The following is a 19,447-nucleotide window of genomic DNA, read 5'->3' on the forward strand; positions in this document are numbered from 1 at the left end:
CATATTAAAAAGAGCTTATGTCCTTGGAAGAAAAAATAAACCGTGGCTTTGAGTGCTCTTTACCAGCTCGGAATGCCACAAGGAGACTGAGGCTGTCATCGTGAGTACGGTCTTGGAGATGAGCGACAGGAAGGCACTATCATGTAAGGAGCAGTCTAGATGCAGAGACCAGTAGTTCTCAGGGTACACGGTGAGGTAGTCTCTGTTGTAGGGTAGAAGTACTTAGCATTCATTGACAAAGAAAGATGAAGATTTGAAAATTAGAAGTAATTTAAGGAAAGAGAAGAAAAAAAATCCACTGCTTCCTGCAACTTGAAGACCAAAGGAAAGCAACAGTAAGAGTTCTGCTGTCTTTTGCTGAGTCAAGCATACTCGTTCTTCAGAAAACTTTGACTCAGTGGGGGACATAGCGGACTCTCTAAGACCTGCTTAGTAATAATGAGTGATATATACAGCTGAGTGTGCTGATGGGAAGGCACTGACTGAGACACCAGCCTGGGCACAAGTTTTTACTGTTTTACAGGTGTAAGGCCAAGTCAGTCTGAAGGGAAGAACTGAGTATTAGTTCACTTTGGGCAAACAGTCCTTTAGCATAATAATATGAAGAACATTATTCATTATTTCATTTTCTGTGTTCTATATAAAGTATCAAATGAGCATTGAAAAGTTTGTGAACTTAAAACATATAACTGAGTTCAAGGACAAACTCATATTTTGAGGTTGCTTTATTCTTCTCTAATGAAGTTTGCTCTTTAAAGATAACTTTAATTTTATTTGACTGTGAACTCTTAGGATTCCTTTTTTATTTGTTAATTATGACTTGCTATTTTCTTTTTTCTAAGCCTGTGTGTGTGTGTGTGTGTGTGTGTGTGTGTGTGTGTGTGTGTGCGCGCGCATTAGTATTTGAATGTTTATGTCTCCAGATGTGCATGCAGAGGACCAACATTAGCATCCCTCACACTCCTCCACCTGTGTATTGAGGAAGGGCCTCCAGCGAACACATGGAGAGTTGTCTTAAATTGGCTAGCTTAGGCAGCTTGCTCCCGAGACCCCTGTCTCTCTTCCTAGGGTGCTAGAATTATATGCGGCCATCACATCTGCCTGGCTTTTACATGGGTGCTGGGGATTTGAACATTGATTCTCCTGCTTGTAGAGCAACAGCTTTATCCACTGAACGGTATCCCTAACCTTTTAGTTGATCTTTAAATAAATGACAAAAATAGTATACTACGTATCAATATGCAGTAATTTTTAAGATATATATGCTTTCTAGAATGGCTAAGCCAAACTGTTTAGCATGCAATACTGTGCATACTTGATTTTAGTTATGAGAGCACTTCAAATCTACTCCGAGTAATCGGCAGAAATACAATTCACTTCGCCCTCCATATTCCTGGCTTCCTGCTTTCTAAAGGGATTGCTCTGATAAGCAGATGTAAAGCCCTGTAGAGAGGTGAGAGCTTTTGTGCAGTTAGAGAACAGTGCAATCCATGAGCACTTAGGAGCATCCCACACTGCCTGCTCAGTTCATGACTGCTTCACTGCTTGAAGGAGATTTGCAGGTGTGTATGGAATATGGGACACTATGTTACCAGATTCCATGTGCCTGCATCGAGAAGATTTCTTGTTAACCTTTTTTTGCCGTTTCAACAACAGAAGTCAAAAAATGGAAAGAAAGAAGGAACCAGGATTTGGTGGTAATTGCCATCTGTCATCTGACCCTGGTATCATATGATGATATCTTTAGCACTCTGCTGGTACACATCGCTTCTTTGTAGTTATGATTTATACCTTTAAATTTTTCTTTTGAGATTATATTTGTATCACTTTCCTTTTTTCCCTCCAAACCCTCCCAAACCCAGCCTAGCTCTCTTTCAAATTCATGGCCTTTTTTTTCCCCATTAAAGTCTGTTTTACATAAATTATACATACATTACCCTAATACATAAATACAATGTTCAATGTGTATGTTACTTATATGTGTGTTTTCAGTGTTGACCATTTGGTATTGGATAACCAACTGTTGTGCCCTTCCCTGGGGAAGATAATCTCACCTGCTTTCAGCATTCCTAAGCTAGCTGTTGTTCTCTGTGAAGGGTTAGCCCCTGAGCCTTTCCTCATCCTTGTTAGCATGTCTGTTGATGTCATCCTGTTCATCTCATGTTTAAGCAGTCATATTGGTGAGACCTTTTGGGTGTAGCTTCTGATAAATCCTAGGAGACACAATCTCACAGCAAACTCCCTGTTCCTCTGCCTCCTAGAATCCTGCTCCCTTTCCACAAAGGTCCCTGCGCCATAGGTATGGGAGTTTTGTCTAGGTGTGTCCTTGGGGATTGGAGGGGGGGCAAAGATAGAGTTCTGTGCCTCCCATGACCTTACATTTTTTGACTTCTTAGAATATTCATATTTCAAATGTTCTCCTAATAAGCCAGGAAAGATCTTGATTTTTTTTTTGACTTGGGAAACATATTTCCTCATTGAATTCTTTATACCTAGCATAGTTAAAGCACTGGATAGCTAATTTGCTGCTGGTAATTTTCTCCTTTGAATCTGTGCACATTTATACTTCTAGTTTGCATGTAACTTTGTTATTGTTGTTGTATTATGTAGATTTTCTTGACTCTTTTTCTCCCATCACCAACAATGGGTCTCATACTCCTTGAACAAAAAGAGCTGCTTCTTAGTACCAGGCTGAAAATGCAGTTGCAGGATTTGTGTGTGCGTCAAGTGTAAGTCTGTTTTTAAAATAGGAAGACTGGCTAACTTAGACTTTGAATGTTGCTCTTCACACGACCAGCACATATGATAGATGTCTGTGGCTTTTAAAAGCAGAGTACTCATGTCTATTGAGTGATTTGGACATTTGCATTTTCATTTGTTTGTACAAATGAGTTCATAGTTTTTATTCTAGGGTTATGGAAGAGAATCTCTAAAGACATTATCATAAGAAATGGCTAGAAAAGCCCTAACGATAGCCACAGGGTTTGAGCTTGTTAGATTTAGTTAATGTAAGTATGTAAGAAAAAAAATCTCCTTTTTTTGTTCTCAGCTAAAAGGCCACGAAGTAATAAAGGGGAATATGTAAAGTGGGTCTGACTTAATCAGATGGAGGGTATTTATTTTGCTTATTTAATTTTGAGACTGGGTCTCTCTATGTAGTCCTGGCTGTCCTGGAACTCACTATGTAGACCAGGCTGGCCTTGAATTCAGAGATCTTTCTGCCTCTGACTTCTAAGTGCTGGGATTAAAGGCATGCACAGTATTACATGTTAGATGGTTTGACTTAGCAATTCTGCAAAGTATACATTTCTTAAAGTATTATATCACACATGATAAGTAGTATACTATTTTTGTCATTTATATTTGATCATGATCAGCCTTTCTTTTTTTCTAATATGAAACTATTGTAGAGTCAGAGGTACCTCAGTTTTGTGTGTTAGCATTGTACATGTTTGAATGTGGATTTGAGAACCCCCAATGATCATAGAATGTCAAAGTTTATGTTGTCTGTCTACCTTCATAGATTGGAAATGAATAGAGCAGGCAGCATTTAACGGCTTACTAGAATGACAGCAAAGCTTGGTAACCCTCAGCATCATTGAGTATTTCTGTGAGAACAGGTTTCATCCAGTACTGCATCTCAGTGTTCTTTCCTTTTGCCTCGTCTCTTAGTCCCCTTTGTGATCCGTTAGCAATACTTGAGATACTGGGAGCTATGGATGTAGTTCAGTTGGTAGAGTGCTTGCCTAATATGTTTAAGGCCCTGGAGTTGATGCTTAGCAACCACCACCACCAGCACTGCCATCACAACCCAAATGGGGGGGGGGGAGAGATTAATTTTAAGGAACAGAAACTTATTTCTTATAGTTCTGAAGGTTGGGAACTCCAAAATAAAGGGATGACATTTGTCAAGGGCCGTCATGGCTTAGAACAGAAGGATGGAGGTGGGGTCAGTAGGAAAGTGGCCACACTTGAAGATCTTTCATGCACCCTTGAAGGTGCATGAGTCTGTGCATGATGGAGCCTTGATGTTCTAATTATCCCTCATTGGGCCTCACTGGTTAACACTATTGTCTTGGGGATGACTTACTTTTTAGAGTATACGTTTAACAAGTGATAAGAGTCTGGCTTCTCTGAAGAGGTGCGTTTTGAGCAAAACAGCTCATAAATAGTATGGAGAAGAATATGCCAAAGTGAAAAGAATCAGAAGTGCAAGGCTTTGAGACGAGATGACGGCATGCTTGATGTGTTTCAGGAATAGCCAAAGGTCAAAATGACCGAAGCATGAATGACAGAAAGATGGGTATGAAGTAAGACAGGAGAGGAAGCCATGGGCTTTATTAAAAGAGGGCTCTATAGGACTTTGGATTTAACGCTGAGCGTGATGGGAAGTATGAGGATGGCTAAGAGTAGGGAAAACCATGAGCTAGATTTATGTTTTCAGAGGGTTCCTCTGGCCGTTGTGATGAGAATAGATGTTGGAGACAGTGCAGAAGGGAGATCAAGTAGGAGGGAAGAAAGCTGTTGCCGTAGTTCATGCTTAGACGGGGGTTGTAGAAAACGGTGGGCAGGTCACAGGCGCACAACTTCTTAGAAGCAAGGATATATGGGATTTAGCCTTCACCCTACAGTTGTCTACAGAGCTTGATACTTACTAGGTACTCAGTAGATTGTGTTGAATGGACAAGCAAATGCAGATTTCCCATCTCTTTCCAAAAGATATACTCAGTGGTCACAGAGTTTTTCAAGAGTTCTTCATGGTGGTTGGTTTTTCCTCTCCCCACTTTCTTTTTTGAGACAGGCTCTCATTATGCTGCTTAAGTGGGTCAGAATTCATGGATTTTGCTACATTGGCCTTCCAAGTTCTGGGATGGCAGGCATGTGCCACCATACCCAGTTTACAGTGATATAATCACTGTCCTGGACTCACTCTGTAGATCAGGCTGGCCTCAAACTCAGAGATTTGCCTGCTTCTGCCTCCCCGGGTGCAAGAATTACAGATGTGTGCCACCATGCTGTGCTCAGTGATGTACCCTCAACATCAGCCAGGCACAGACTTGCACAGACCATCTTCACCTGGGCCAGTCTGCTTCTCCTGTTTATGGGGTCAGCCCACAGCCTCTGATACTTAGCAAGCAAGGCTAAAACTATCCCAGAAGAGACAGCGGCTTTGATAACAAGATAGGAAAATGCCTACTTCACAAACTCAAATTATAAAACCCTTCTATTTAAGCAGTATGCACAACCACTCTGTAAAGAAGTATTAATGCCTTTCCCATTTTATTCATGGGCTTGGAGTTATTTCTTTATAATCACACAGCCAGCAAGTATCACTCCCAAAGCTAGTTATTACATCTCTAGAGCCTTTATTCTTTCAACCATGCTTATTGATTTATTTTCCAAACAGTCATCTATTGAATATATCATGCAGTGTGCAACATAATAGGAATACTGACATAAGCAAGACCCTATGCTGACCTTGTAGGGAAAATCAGATAAAGAAAATCAAAGATGTTAATAATATATGGTAAATACTATAATAGAACTAAGACAGTATGTTTGGTTTTATGTATACTATTATTAAAATATAAACTAAAATACAGGCTCAAGATCTAAAATGGTAGCAGGGGACAGTGTTTCAGACTTAGAACTTTTTTTAGATGTTGGACTATTTGAATATATATAAGGAAATATCTTGGGGTTGAAACCCAAATTTAAATCCAGGATTCCCTTCTGTTTTATGTGTACCTTATACTGATAGGCTGAATGTAATTTTACGTAGAATTTTAGTATGACTGCATCCTATTACCTAAGGATAGATGCTCAGTTTTTTGCTGTGGCTTCATGTTGGTGCTCAAAAAGGGTTGGATTTAAAAGAGACATAACAGGTTTTAGATTGTTGAATTAAGAATCGTCAGTCAACTACCGAGCAGTGGGGGTGTATGCCTTTAAGCACTCAGGAGCCAGAAGTAGGTGAATCTCTGAGTTCAAGACCATCCTAGTCTACAGAGTCCAGGACAGCCAGGGCTACACAGAGAGACCCTTGAAGAACAAAACAAAAAGAATGGTCAACCTGCAAATACTTCTAGTACTAGCTACCTGAGTATATATTAGTTCTGTGTTGTTCCATTTTAGAAAGTGGGCTTGAATTAAAATGGTATGGCAAGACAATACACTTACTGCTTGTTATAGGTAGACATAAGAGCCTATGCAGTGTCTTCTGAAGTCGAAAGAGGTCTTTCGAAGCTTTTGGGTTCCAGCCTTCCAGGTCCTTTTAATCTATTCACAGTGGTCATGTTTCTTTTAGGAGAGTGTTTCAGGATAGTTTCTTTTAGGATGGTGTAGGCATTGGCTTGGCTCAACATTGGGAGTAGCTTGCTTGATGGTATTAAAGGAATGTGTAGGATGGTAGAAGTTGGTCCCAAGAATTGCCAAAGCTTTCAAATGTACTCAGTTTAATCAGACCTTGTGCTGGGATGTAGGTTGTGATAAGGTCAGAAATAAACACACCTTCACATTGAGAGAAAGTGGTACTGCCACAGACTCCTGAATCAAGAATAAATTATTCTTTCTTGTGAGCCTTTCTTGCTTAAGTAACTTATTTCTTCTTTTTGAAATATGTGTTTGAACAAGTGAGAAAGTGCACCTGTCAAAAGATTAACCAGCTGAGAACCATTGTCAGCATTAATTTTCCTTCAATAAATGACTCTCTGCAGCTATTTAGCAGTCTGTAATCTAGACACAACGCTGCTGCACCTGTGACGGGCAGTGCTGGATTTGTTTGTAAGCTTTGACTTAAATCGTCTACTTAACTTCTCTAGGTTAGATCAACAGGATTGGGAGGCAGCATGGATAACAAAATTGACTAAAATAATTATAAAACATTAATGCTTCGCCATCTTGGTGAAGTAGAAACTAGCTAAATGACTGTCATTTATCAAAATGTTAAAATAATTAAAATTTTCTACATAGTCTAAAAATGTTTCTAATGCTATTATGATATGATGTAATTAAACTTCCTGTAGGTGTTGTAGGCTTCCATATATAGGGAATGCACTCCCTAGATTGTATGGCTTACATCACACTGACTTTTGCTTTTAGTGAATGACTAAAAATAACACGAACTAGGAAAGAGAGAGCTACTTGATTTGGCAATAGCAAAATACTGACAATTTAATTTAATTTTAATGTTTAAAAGCTGTATTTCATTGTGTAAAGTAAATTGAAAAGCCGGCCATCATAATGGCCAGGTCTAGTCTAGTTGTGGCTCAGCTACAGTTTCCTATTTCTAGTTGCAAAGTAAGCTGCAAAGTAATTACAAAAACAGAAGTTGCACTTGTAAAGCTTATCCACATATTCACTGTTTTTGAACAAGAAAATCTAACTTGAAAATTATGAACTTCCCAATATTAAACATTAATTTTTTATTTCGTAGTTAATTAAAAAGTTATAGGAAATTGACCCCTCTCCTTCTATGCAGAAAGACAAGCCTAAATTAGAAGTTGCTTCACTGATTCTTTCAACCAGAGACAATTTATCAAGCATGTTAAAAGCCAATTTGTTTGTTTGTTGAGGCAAGGTTTCTCTTGTAGTCCTGGGAACTCACAGAGATCCACCTGCCTCTGCCTTCCAAGTGCTGGGATTGAAGGCGTGCACCATCATGCTCTGCTTCAGGGTTTATTTCTTATCGCTGGGGATGAGTTGCCTCAAAGATGTGATGGGAGGGAAGAGAAGGAAGAGCGACTCAGGTGATTCTGGAAAGTGCAGATGAGAGCTCTCTAGATAAGCAACCACTTCTGCTTCAGAAAGAGCCTTGCTGCCGGAATACCTACCTGTTGTGGCCCAAGAGTCAGTCTCTAGATCTCCTCAGCAGGTGAGGGTTGGAGAAGGAGCCCTGAGCCACACACTCACATGCTGTCTTTACAGCAGGTTCCTCTGCGTGCTGGGCTGCTCGTCAGGGCTCCAGTAAACTAAGTGTGTATATATGGCTATGCATGCCTGTGGGTTTATATTAACCTGTGTGATGCTTGGTTGCTGGAACATCCCTATGGAGATTTGGAGAAATGTACACATGCCTGGCAGAAATGCATTTTTGAGGCAAGGGATTTAAATTTGGCTTTTAGGTTTGTCTCTCATTTTGGCATTTTACTTGAGCGGTTTTGCTTCAATCTCTTTTCCCCCAAATGACTCAGGTGTAGGAGCTGCTCGGTCTGGAAACCTTACATTCATGGTGGGAGGAGTTGAAGATGAATTTGCTGCTGCCCAAGAGTTGCTGGGATGCATGGGCTCCAATGTGGTGTACTGTGGAGCTGTTGGGACTGGGCAGGTAAGGTTACACGCGAATGACATGACTCCCTGTGAATGTCCTTTCTTCTGACCACATTCTTGCCCCTCTTTACTTGGTTCATGTGAGGATTCCCTGCGTGGATTTTAAGTTACATTGGGATGAGTTGGTTTTTCATCATTGTTTAAAGTCTTGTTCAGAGGGCCAGTAGATCCTTATTTTCTACTGTGTCCCATTTTAACTTCCTTCTCCACTTGACTGCCTGAGCTATCAAATTTGTCCACGTCCTCACATATGAGTTTTATAATAGAAGACACATGTATGTTCTTACAATCCTAGGCTCGTCCCATACTTCTCTGCATTTAACCTTCTTATATATTTACCATTTACCCTTATGTCCATCTCTTTTCTTGCCTGCTTACATTCTGTCCTGACTTCCGGTTGCACGTCCTCCCAGCCTGTTTTTAGAGGTGCAGTGACCAGAATGAACCGGCTGGCCCTGCCCCACATGCTCACACTGAGCCCGCTCTTCCTAACCCTGCTGTGCTCTTCAGCGTGCATTGCTCTCGCTGGCCCCCCTATTCCCTTCCATGTAGCATGCCATCCCCACTTCTAAGTGAGAGTGTGAACCCACCCCTTAGAGAGCAGTGGTGGCCGGGGACTGTTGAGGCCACAGCAGCCGTGCCACTTATCACCAGTGCAAGAGACTCCACTGGGGAGAATCCACAGCTGAGTGTGTGTGTGTGTTTGTTTCAAGAGAGAACCTTGTGGAATCAGGTAAAGAAAAGCTTTCTAGGAATTATAACTTGAAAATAAAGATGCTATAACATGCACTCTGTTTTCAGTCCGCAAAGATCTGCAACAACATGCTGCTGGCTGTGAGCATGATTGGAACCGCCGAAGCCATGAACCTTGGCATCAGGTTTGTTGAAGAGAACATTTTCATATACTAACAGTTCTCTCCTCTCCCTATTTGTTGAAGAGAACATTTTTATATACTAACAATTCTCTCCTCTTCCCTATTTGATTTTTTATGTCAAAAGAATGATGTTCATGGAAGTAAATGAGTTGGCTCAGGAGCGTGTTGAAAGGGGTTCATTATTGAATTTTAATAGACTTTCCTTATAGGGCAGCAATAGGGCCCTAGGGACCATCAACACTCTTCGCCACGACCGTAAGGTGTGTTGCACTGTGCACTGAAGCTGTGTTGTGCTCTTCTAGGGAAGCCCTGTACCTTCTATTACACTGAAATGCAAACACTAAAATTCAGGCATAGTTTGGCCATGTTAGGACAGATTTGAGTGAAACCTGCTTCTAATGTGGAGTGAATTCAGGCGTTATGCCACCCTGAAACTAGTTGTATGTCCCTGTTTTAAATCTATTTCTCAGAATCTGCGCTAGCAGGTTCTTGGTAATCTGTTGTCAGGGTAACCAGGCATCCATTCCTAAAGGTGCAAATCATGTACATAACTTCTGTTTTAGCTTGCTTGGTTATTCTATGTTAGCATGTATCTTTTTAAAATATACTGTTCACTAACTGTTTACTTAAAGTGAATAAAAATTTCTTTCCAGTAATCATTCCGTAGAATGGTTAAGGTTAATGCCTTAATTTTAGCCTTTAATCTTTTGGACTGGGAATGGTACATATGATTAATCACCTAATTAATATTTTTAATGTTTTTCATTTCATGAATATAATAAATACACATTTTTTATTTTAGAGAACTGTTTAATGTGTGTAGGTCGCTTTATTTGTAGCTTTTCTTCATCTCTCTGGGCTGCTTATCAGATACATCCCATAACAGAGAAGTGGCTGGGACTGCAGCTTTTGATAAAAGCAATAAAAAGAGCCAAAGTGCTTCAGATATTTTTTCAAAACATGGTAATGGATTCACATTTCCTCTTAATTACCATATCAAGATGCTGTTGTTTTATTGAATTGCCCGTCTCAGATGTTAAACTATCTTGACCTATTAAGTTGTCATGTTGTAATTGAGATAAAAGAGGAATTTGCTTTGCATCAGCGCTAATTGGTTTATCAATATCCCATACCATTTACATTTTAGAACCAAATGTCTATAAGACGGTGAGGCATGTCTGTACAAAGCCTTAGTAAAACTGCCATGTGTGGGAGCCCTTTGGAACGTCACCTGTGCCATGGCCAGTTTCAGGCTATGGGTACTTGTCATTCTGAAAACCTTGTCACACCCGTTCTCTAGACCAGTTTCATCAAAGAGGAAGCCAAAACTTTCTGGAACTCAAATTACATATAAAGCTAATTATTGCCAAAAACAGAATTAATACCTGTATGATTTTATTCTTTTTTTCTGGAAACAAAGGAGTAGATCATAAAAGTAAAAGCCTGGGTGAACCTAGGGTCACATTCATGACATGCCCCCCCACACACACACACACTAGTTTACTCTTTACTCCTCCGTTAGCGCATCATGGGTGCAGGGCGCTCCTCAGGCACAGTAATGTGTCTTCTAGCATTTCTTGACTTGTTTTTTTTTTTGTCAAAACTCTAGTAAAGCTTTGAGTTGGATATGGTGGTGCAAACCTTTGATCCCAGACACTTGTGAGGCAGAGGTCGGCAGATCTCTCTGTGTGTCTGAGGCCAACCTGGTCTATATAGTGATTGCCAGTCCAGGCAAAGTTGCATGACAAAACCCTGTCTCTAAACAAACAAATAAAATAAAGTGAAGCCCTGAGGACAAGAAGATGGCTGAGCAGTGAGTGCTGCTGGGCCTGCTCCCTGGGGCCCACCTGAGGGAGGCACGCACTGACCCCAACAGATTGTCCTCTGACTGCACATACTATGGCATGTGAATGCACACATACAAATCAATGCAATTTTTAAAATTAAAACTTACTATTCAGGGTAAGTGTTTGTGCAAACTCACCAGATGCCAGCTAATAAAGAATCGTTGAAACATCCACTGAACAGAATGTATAGTGAGGTGAAAGCCGTGGGCTACTTGCTTTAGGTTTGCTCTCAAGGAGAGGAGAAAAACCGGCATAAATCCACAGAGGGACATTAATAGCAGAAAAATAGTTTGTCTTACTTTGGCTATTACCCAGTATGGTAAAATAATATGTGAGAGCAGAAAGCTTTTCTGTGGTTCCATGGTATAGTAGAACCTAGCTCTCTAGACTCTGAAAAATACAAAACTTTTAAATATTTAGTTTTTCTAAAACTCTATGTATGGATTTAGTGCACAAACACACTATATGTAATGACCTATAAATATAAATAAAATGTGCATAAAAGTCCAAAAACAAAGCAGAAACTTACTCATCTTATTTGACTATTAAGGTTTTTACCTTTCTAACATTCCACATTGTACTAAGTTGCTTTCCTACCTTGAGGGTTTCCCACACTACCTTACAAGACTCTTAGTGGTCTGAAAGATGAGCGCTTCCGCTGCTTTCTTCGGTCAGGGTTTACAGACATGGTTTAAGATGACAGAACTGGTCTCTAATAGAGTATAGAGAGAGTGGCCACAATTTATTGAGCTTTGCAAGGTGAAAGAGAAAATTGGCGTCAGCAAGCATAAATTCCCAAGCAGTAAATTCCCACAGAGTAGCACAGCATCAAAGCAGGTCAGCTGCGTTCATATTCTGCTCACTCACAAGTGGAATTTTCTAGAGTATTTATGTCAACATTTACAAATTGAGTCGCCTGTTCCAGTGAAGTGATCATTTCTGATTAATTTCACTCTCATAAGCAATGGAATTTTTTTTCTGAAATAACGGTTTCTCTTTAATAGAAGAATAAAATCATACAGTTTAAAAATTGTATTGACCCTTGCCCTTTTACAGTGAGCCTTTATGGATGTTAGTGAAATTTTAAAATATTGTAAAAAAACTAAATAAAGTGCAAAAAATATTGGTACATAATATACTTTGAGATTCTTTTTTATTAGATCTTTCTCCTTTAATTGGATTCCTAGTTAGGGCTCTGAAGTCGTTTTATAGCCTTAAAAGCACCCTGCTTGCATGAGAGAGGTTATGTTTGTGTGATCTCACCACATAGGCAACACGTGCGTGCGTGCGTGCGTGCGTGCGTGCGTGCGTGCGTGTGTGTGTGTGTGTGTTTAATTTTGCTTCATTGGGAATTGATTCCTAAGAAACACTGGCGATGTCACAAGTAATTTACATGGTCAGTCAGGCTCAGGGCCCTCTTGTAGCCACCATGTTGTCTTACACTGCTTCTTCTTTTTAATTTTTCACTTTCCCCCCTTTCTCACTAGCTGCCTATTTTCTCGTCTATAATGTAAGCTCCACAAAGGGTGTATGTGTGTGTGGCCAGCTCTTAAGAACGTAGCAGACCCTCAAGAGTGAAGACTTGATGAAATGAAAAGGGGAGGGGGTAGAAGAGTGCTCGCGTGGCCTCTGGGGTGGCTGTCCCCTCACCTGCCCCTGGCGGGCGGCACAGGCAGTGCTCTGCTTCTTTGTGTGTCTCATTGGTCGCTGCCTGCAGCTGACACAGGGCAAGTGGTTGACTAAAATGGGTAATGGGTATAGATGTGTTCTCTCCAGGTCTGTGTACCAACCCCCAGCTGCTGTTCTTACTACACTTACACCAGTGTAGAAACTCAACACATAGAAGTCAAACAAGATTTTGGTGCCTAAAATTTTGGTTATGGTGAAAGCAAATGGTTTTTATACTTTTCAGTTTTAAAAACAGTTTATGATGCATCATTTTTTTTTACTTCTCCCAAAAGTTCATTTAATGTTCTAATGTTTTAGAGGTGAGTGGGTTTGACATAGTGACGTTTATTTGAGTTGCATTAAATATGCAGTCAGAGCAATGAATTCATTCTGTTTATATCAGAGAACACCCCAGCAATTGTAAAGCCACAAGCATGCGTGCATACACTCTTGAACCACCTCCAGTGGCAAGTTATTATGGGGACTGACAGACTGTCATCCTTTTGATGGCTTGAGCTGTATATCTCCTGAGCAGCGATGGGGCTCTTATGCAGAAGTATCATATGTTCCCAGCCAATTTACAGGGAAGCAGCAATAACATTTTATCATGGTTGAGAGCCCAGTAGCTGCTTCCTATTAAACTTGCCCTTTCAGATACCTGTCTTGGATTAATTTGTTGATTTCAAATGGAAACTCAGTCTTCTCCAGTGAAGCATGACGTTCTAGGGTAGACTCTCTGAATGACAATTACTGTGTATTCTATCTGGTTTCAGACCATTACAAGCCTTGGGCACAGAGGAAGACAGAGGACTTCAGTAACTGATTTTAATATCCTGTCTAATTCTAGCTGTCAGTCCTGTATGTGCCAGCTGAAGAAGCCTCAGAAAGAGGAAATGCAAAGCACTCCTCACTTGCTCTTTTTAATGATACACTTTGCTGCAGAGTGGGGGCAGGGAGGGAGCAGCAGGCTCCTGAAGGGAATCTGCACAGCAGGAGCATCAGGTTTGGAAAGTGAGCAGAGAAACAGCTACCACGCGATTTTATATGTGTGCATGTGCCCTTTTGATGCCTCTAGATATTGACATGGTCACCAAAGCAGGCTCCCATAAGTCAGTGCAGCGCTTCCCTGGGCTGTTCTCTTGGGGAAAGCAGAGGGTGTTGTAAAGTTAGGGAAATGGCGAGTTAGACCATTTTGACAAATGTTACAGCGTGAAGCTCCTTTGCAGCAAAGACTCTGGTGAAGTACTAGCCAGTATAACCTGGAAGGTTCTTAAGAGGGAAAGTAATCCCACTGCTTTAAATGTGACGACATCTTGTATCTAAGATGGTAAGGGCGTTTCTAAAATGTTTGATGTCTTTGAAAAAAGTGCTGTCTTTATGGATGCGTGTGCTTCTTAGAGAATACACTTGTAGTTACAACAGTTAGCTAATGGCGAATCGGTGATTTTCTCTTCACAATCATTCCTTAACAACATTGTCTTTATCTCTTCCCAAGTCATATGTCATACTTATAGCTTGATTTTATTTATACCAAAAGCCAAAGTGTCTGTTGTATCTAAACACAACAAACTTGGATCTTTTTCTTCCCCTTTGGCTTTTTAAAACACTGTCTGACTAATGTAGCTGAGGTTGGCCTGAGCTTGCTATGTAGCCCAGACTGGCCAGGAACCCCTGATCGTCCCACCTCTGCCCCCCACTTACTAAGACTGGGCATATACCACCATGCTCTGCCAAACTCTGTATTTCTAAAAGACTCAGACTATTGGGCTTCTGTCTGTTATGAGACAGAATGTGTGAGAGTTGATACAGTTGGCATCTTTGTGCTTGATGTAATCCCATCATCATAACATGACCACCCCCTACCCCACACACACTCAGCTGTGTGGCACGCAGTGTGCTGTTTATCACCACCGCCTCAGAAGCCTGATCATGCCCCATGTGTAACACTGGTTCCATGCCTACCTTGGCTGTCAGCATTCTTCCCTCATGTAGCATCAGAAAAATTGCCTAGCTGTTTGGGTATTCAGATTTTGCAGTGAGCAGACTATATAGTGATGAATTTAAGCATGCTGAAGTGCCGTTTGTTTAACATATATCTAAGTGTCTCTTTTCAATCTTTTTTTTCCTAGAAGAGATTGATTTTTAAGACAAAATAGAAAGCTTTTATGACAGTTGTTTTTTAATAGTCCTTTGCATGAACGAAACCAATAAATTGCTGAGTATGAGAGTTTACTTGAACCTTGATTCACTTGATACTTAACAAAACTAAAACTGGGCTTCTTAAACCATGCTAAAATCCATAGACACAAGCTGATGAGCATTTTGCTGCTGTTCCTAGGGCTGCATTGAGCAGCCACTTATGCCATCAGCCCAGTGGAAGAACAAATGATGTTTCCGCCCGGGCAAGCTTTGTTTTATCAGGATCAGTAACCTTATCAGCAGGTGACCCAGAACTGTAACGCATGTCTCTGAATAGATAGCATATGTCACCGCTCTGGGCAGACTTGCTTCATAAGCAAGATTATCTAATGAAGGCTTAATAAATAAGGAAGAGTGTGCAGCAGGAAAAACCGCCTTTGGTAATGATAACTTCTCCTAAGCATGTTTTACAGCTCGTTGTTCATCTCTTGCATTTACTCCCATAAAAACCAAAGGGATAAATGTACATATAAGTGCTGCCACCCAGGCTCCTGTGACTTTTCAGAGTCGCCAGTATTTCTTTCTGAAATAGATCATTTGTATGTGAATGTAGAATTTAGATTATCATTTGATTTAAAGTTCATAAGTAACAAAGCAGTAATATCTGAACATAACTGAACCCATGCGTGTGAGAAGCAATGCTCAGTGTGATGTTATGTGTTTTCTCCTCGGTAGTAGATAGTGCGGGTCTTTTCAGGAATGACCTAAGAAAATTAGCAGCTCTTAATACTGTATCATTGAAAACTTGACTTTGATTTTACAGATGGATTTTTTTGTTTGTTTTGATGTGTTTATTTATTGTTATTGTTGCTGTTGTTATTATTATCATCATCATCATCATCATCATCATCATCATCATCATTATTTTGGTGAGGGGGTTGAGACAGGGTTTCTCTCCGCAACCCTGGCCATCCTGGTGCTCACTGTGTAGACCATGCTGGCCTTGAACTCAGAGATCTGCCTCCCTCCAGAATGCTGGGATTAAAGGCAGGTGCAACGATTCCCAGCCTTTATTTTGGATTTTTGAGGAAAGCCCCCACTCTGTAGCTCAGGTTGGTTTGATAATCCATGTATCCCAAGCTGGCCTCAAGCTCTCAGTGTCTCTTCTGCCTCCCATTTTTCTGTGGGCTTTAGATTTACAGTGGTGGAACAAAAAGATGGGACGCCCTCACATGTTAATAAGTCTCATATGATTGTACATTCTGACATTTAATATTTTTCTTTGACCTTTGACAGGTCAGGCCTTGACCCAAAACTGTTAGCTAAAATCCTGAATATGAGCTCAGGACGATGCTGGTCCAGTGACACTTACAATCCTGTACCCGGGGTTATGGATGGAGTCCCCTCATCTAATAACTACCAAGGTGGATTTGGAACAACACTTATGGCTAAGGTATGGTAAATGCAGAGATGAGCTGTGATGGAGAGAAAAGTAATGATCTAACCCTCACCATCTCACACACACACATGCATGCACGTGCACACACACCCTCAGACACAGACTCACACACCACCACCTTTCAACAAAGCATGTACTTGTCCCAGAAGGCAAAATTATTACAGTAGTGCATCAGTTTTCCACTGAAAGTTATCCCTGCAGCTTGTCTGACAAGGCCTGGATAACTTGGCCTTTGCTTCCCTTTTCTGTTTCTCTCTCTGCTTTAGCCAGTGAACCAATCGTTTTTTCTTCCTTACGCCCAAACCTTTCCACTCACTGTTCCTTCCCTCAGGATTGTTCTTCCTGGCCACTATTCCTTCAGCCGCCAGTGCTTTTACTTAACTAACACCTCATCTTTTATCTTTGTGCTCAGCTATCTTTTTGACTAGAAGGCTTTACCCAGCACTCCCATACTGGTAGTGTTGCTCCCAAATTACACTAGTCCCTTGTGAGTGTCTTTCTTCAAAAGACTGAGCCTGTGTAGGCTGCAGCTGACACGTTTATCACTGTACACAGAGCATAGGGTACTGTTTGAGGGTACTGTTCCTGTGAATTTCCCTTCATGTCAGAAACTACTTTTTAATAACAGTTGTGCAGATTTCCACAGATTTGAAAACAGCTCTGTTTTTGTTTGGTTGGTTTGGTTGTTTTGTTTTCGACACAATGTTTTTCTGTGTAGCTCTGGCTGTCCTGGAACTTGTTCTCTAGACCAGGCTAGCCTTGAAATCAGAGATCGGCCTGCCACTGTCTCCTGAGTGCTGAGATCAAAGGCGTGTACCACCACGCCTGGCTTGAAAAACATCTTTATGTAATCCTGCCTGCACAGTAATTCTATCTAAAAGCAAAATAAATGTGTCTCCTGGGGGACAAGAATATGGAAATTCAGAAATCAAGAACTCTGTTTCTAGCACTTTTCCAGGTCTGTGAAAGTGAAAGCACTTAAGGAAACACATGGTCTGGGGTGTGGCTCCATGGGCGTGTGCCTGCCTACCATTCTACCAAGGACCTGGTTACATCCTCGCCATTGAAAGAGGGAAAACATACACACACTCACATGCTTAGTGCGTGTAAAAATCTTATTTTTTTTTCCCCAGATTCTACCCTCCCTTCTCCCCTTAGCCTAGCCCAGTTACAGAATGAGTCTTCCCACAAGTCTCAGTGTGCTTCTTTCTGCCATTGTTTGATTTAGGATCTGGGATTGGCTCAAGACTCCGCCACGAGCACCAAAAGCCCAATCCTTCTAGGAAGCATCGCCCATCAGGTGTACAGGATGATGTGTGCAAAGGGCTACGCAAAGAAAGACTTCTCATCCGTGTTCCAGTATCTGCGGGAGGAGGAGACCTTCTGACTGTGCCCTCTGGACACGGACACTGTTCGGATCCAAACTCTGTCCTGAGCTTCCTTGCGGCTCACTCTGTTAGTAATGGGTTTAATCAAAGGTCGTCTGTCTGCTTTCGATTGTCTACATTACAGTAATCCCGGGAGCTTTCACCATTTTAAAGTGCTGCTGCTTTCATCTGTTTAGCAAACATGCCTGATGGTTCCCACTAGCTAGCTCCGTTGACCTTTTTAAAAGTTTGATCCTTGAGCACCTTCATCAAAATCGAGCACTCTGATCAGGATGCTTTATCTACTCCACTTTGCAAGTAAAACCAAATGTTTTGTCAGCGAGATGGAGCCCATGGTAAAAAGGAAAGGAATCAGTTATAAAGACACATTAGAGGGAAATTTGTCCTATGACCAAGTGCAGTTATTCCTTCATTTCAGGTTACTGACTTACTGTCCAGGGGTTGATAATAAGACAGCTTGTTGACACATGTTTTCCTGTTTGGATTGTTACAGCATCTTAGTGTGCCCCTCCTGTTACAGCTTCCACACTCAGCCGGCTTGCTTCTGGATTTTTGCTTCCTGTATGTTTTACTACATATTTTTGACTCAGAAGAATGACTCCTTTAGACTGTTTCAGAGCCAATGATGATATTTCCTTTAGATAATTATTACATTATTCTAACTATAGTCATATTATTTTGGATTTAAATAAATTTCTATCCTGATAACATTTTTGGAGCTTTTTGCTTTGTCTCTAACTTTTTTTTACAAGCTAATGGAGGAAAGATGGAAAGAACAAAGGCAGGAAGGTCAAAGGGTAGGGGGCTTGGAGTTGCCCATTGTCAGGCCAGCGTCTACCTGCCCTTCTGAAGACTTGATGGCTGTGTGTTTAAAGGTTTGTAGGTGGTAGGTGCTGCAGAATCACCATCAAATATAACTTGCCTCAGTGAAGCACTTTCCTCACCTTCCTCCCTTAGCCTCAAGACAGGACAGTTGATAGTAGGTCTAGACACCAACTTGGTGGACATATTGCTTCTATCATTTTCCTGATGGTAAGAATCCAGACACTACTAATAGTGCTAAAGATACAGTAATAAATAAGAGCAGGTGTGATAAAAGGTAGATAGTCTGTGTGTCAGATCATGAGAACTAAAACGAAAAGTGGAAGAGGGAGCTCCAGAGGCATTTGTTAGGATAGAGTTCTCTCAGATGATACAATTTCAGGGATCAAGCCCCGTGAGTGTTCGAAGAAAGATAGTCTAAGCATAGGCAACAAAGTACAGTGGCCCTGAGGTGGGACAGTGAAGAATACAAAAAGGCTATACGAGGGCTGTAAGTGAAATGTAAGAAGTGGGGCTAGGCAGCCATGGCAGGACTGGCTTTTTCTTCTGAGTGAAATGATAATATATCCAGTTTGCTTTCACTGGGTGACAAAGCACCCCAGTATCTAGTGGCTTAAAAATAATGTTACTATTTTTGAAGATTGTCTAGAGTGGCCTTTTTTCTGCCACATGCGGCTAACTCAAACAGAGCTGAAGGGTCACTTGTCTAGGACAGTTGAAATTATGGTGGCTTCTCTCAAAGAAGACACCCTTCAGGAAGCTGGCCTGACTGAGCCTTTTCACTTGGTAGCAGAAGTGTTCCCTGAAGCAACAGAGAACCAGCCCCATGAACAAGCATTTTCAGTCTTCTGGCATGTTGGCAGAAGAACTCATACAGCCAAGGCCAGAGTCAGCTTGGGAGGGACCACGTGAGCATGCGGA

General features: G+C 41.1%; 1 protein-coding gene across 1 annotated transcript in view; it reads left to right on the forward strand.

Annotated features, from left to right (window-relative positions):
* Positions 1 to 18,414, forward strand: part of HIBADH (3-hydroxyisobutyrate dehydrogenase) — a 100,304-nt gene extending 81,890 nt beyond the window's left edge. Inside the window, exons 5-8 of the mRNA XM_084785809.1 lie at positions 8,193 to 8,326; positions 9,130 to 9,206; positions 16,154 to 16,310; positions 17,545 to 18,414. Coding sequence (XP_084641935.1) covers positions 8,193 to 8,326; positions 9,130 to 9,206; positions 16,154 to 16,310; positions 17,545 to 17,703 — 527 coding nt within the window. The 3' untranslated portion in view covers positions 17,704 to 18,414. The remainder of the gene's footprint in view (positions 1 to 8,192; positions 8,327 to 9,129; positions 9,207 to 16,153; positions 16,311 to 17,544) is intronic.
* Positions 18,415 to 19,447: the final 1,033 nt, after the last annotated feature.

The sequence above is a fragment of the Acomys minous genome (assembly GCF_964271855.1).
Source record: "Acomys minous genome assembly, chromosome: 6".
NCBI classification, from domain to species: domain Eukaryota; kingdom Metazoa; phylum Chordata; class Mammalia; order Rodentia; family Muridae; genus Acomys; species Acomys minous.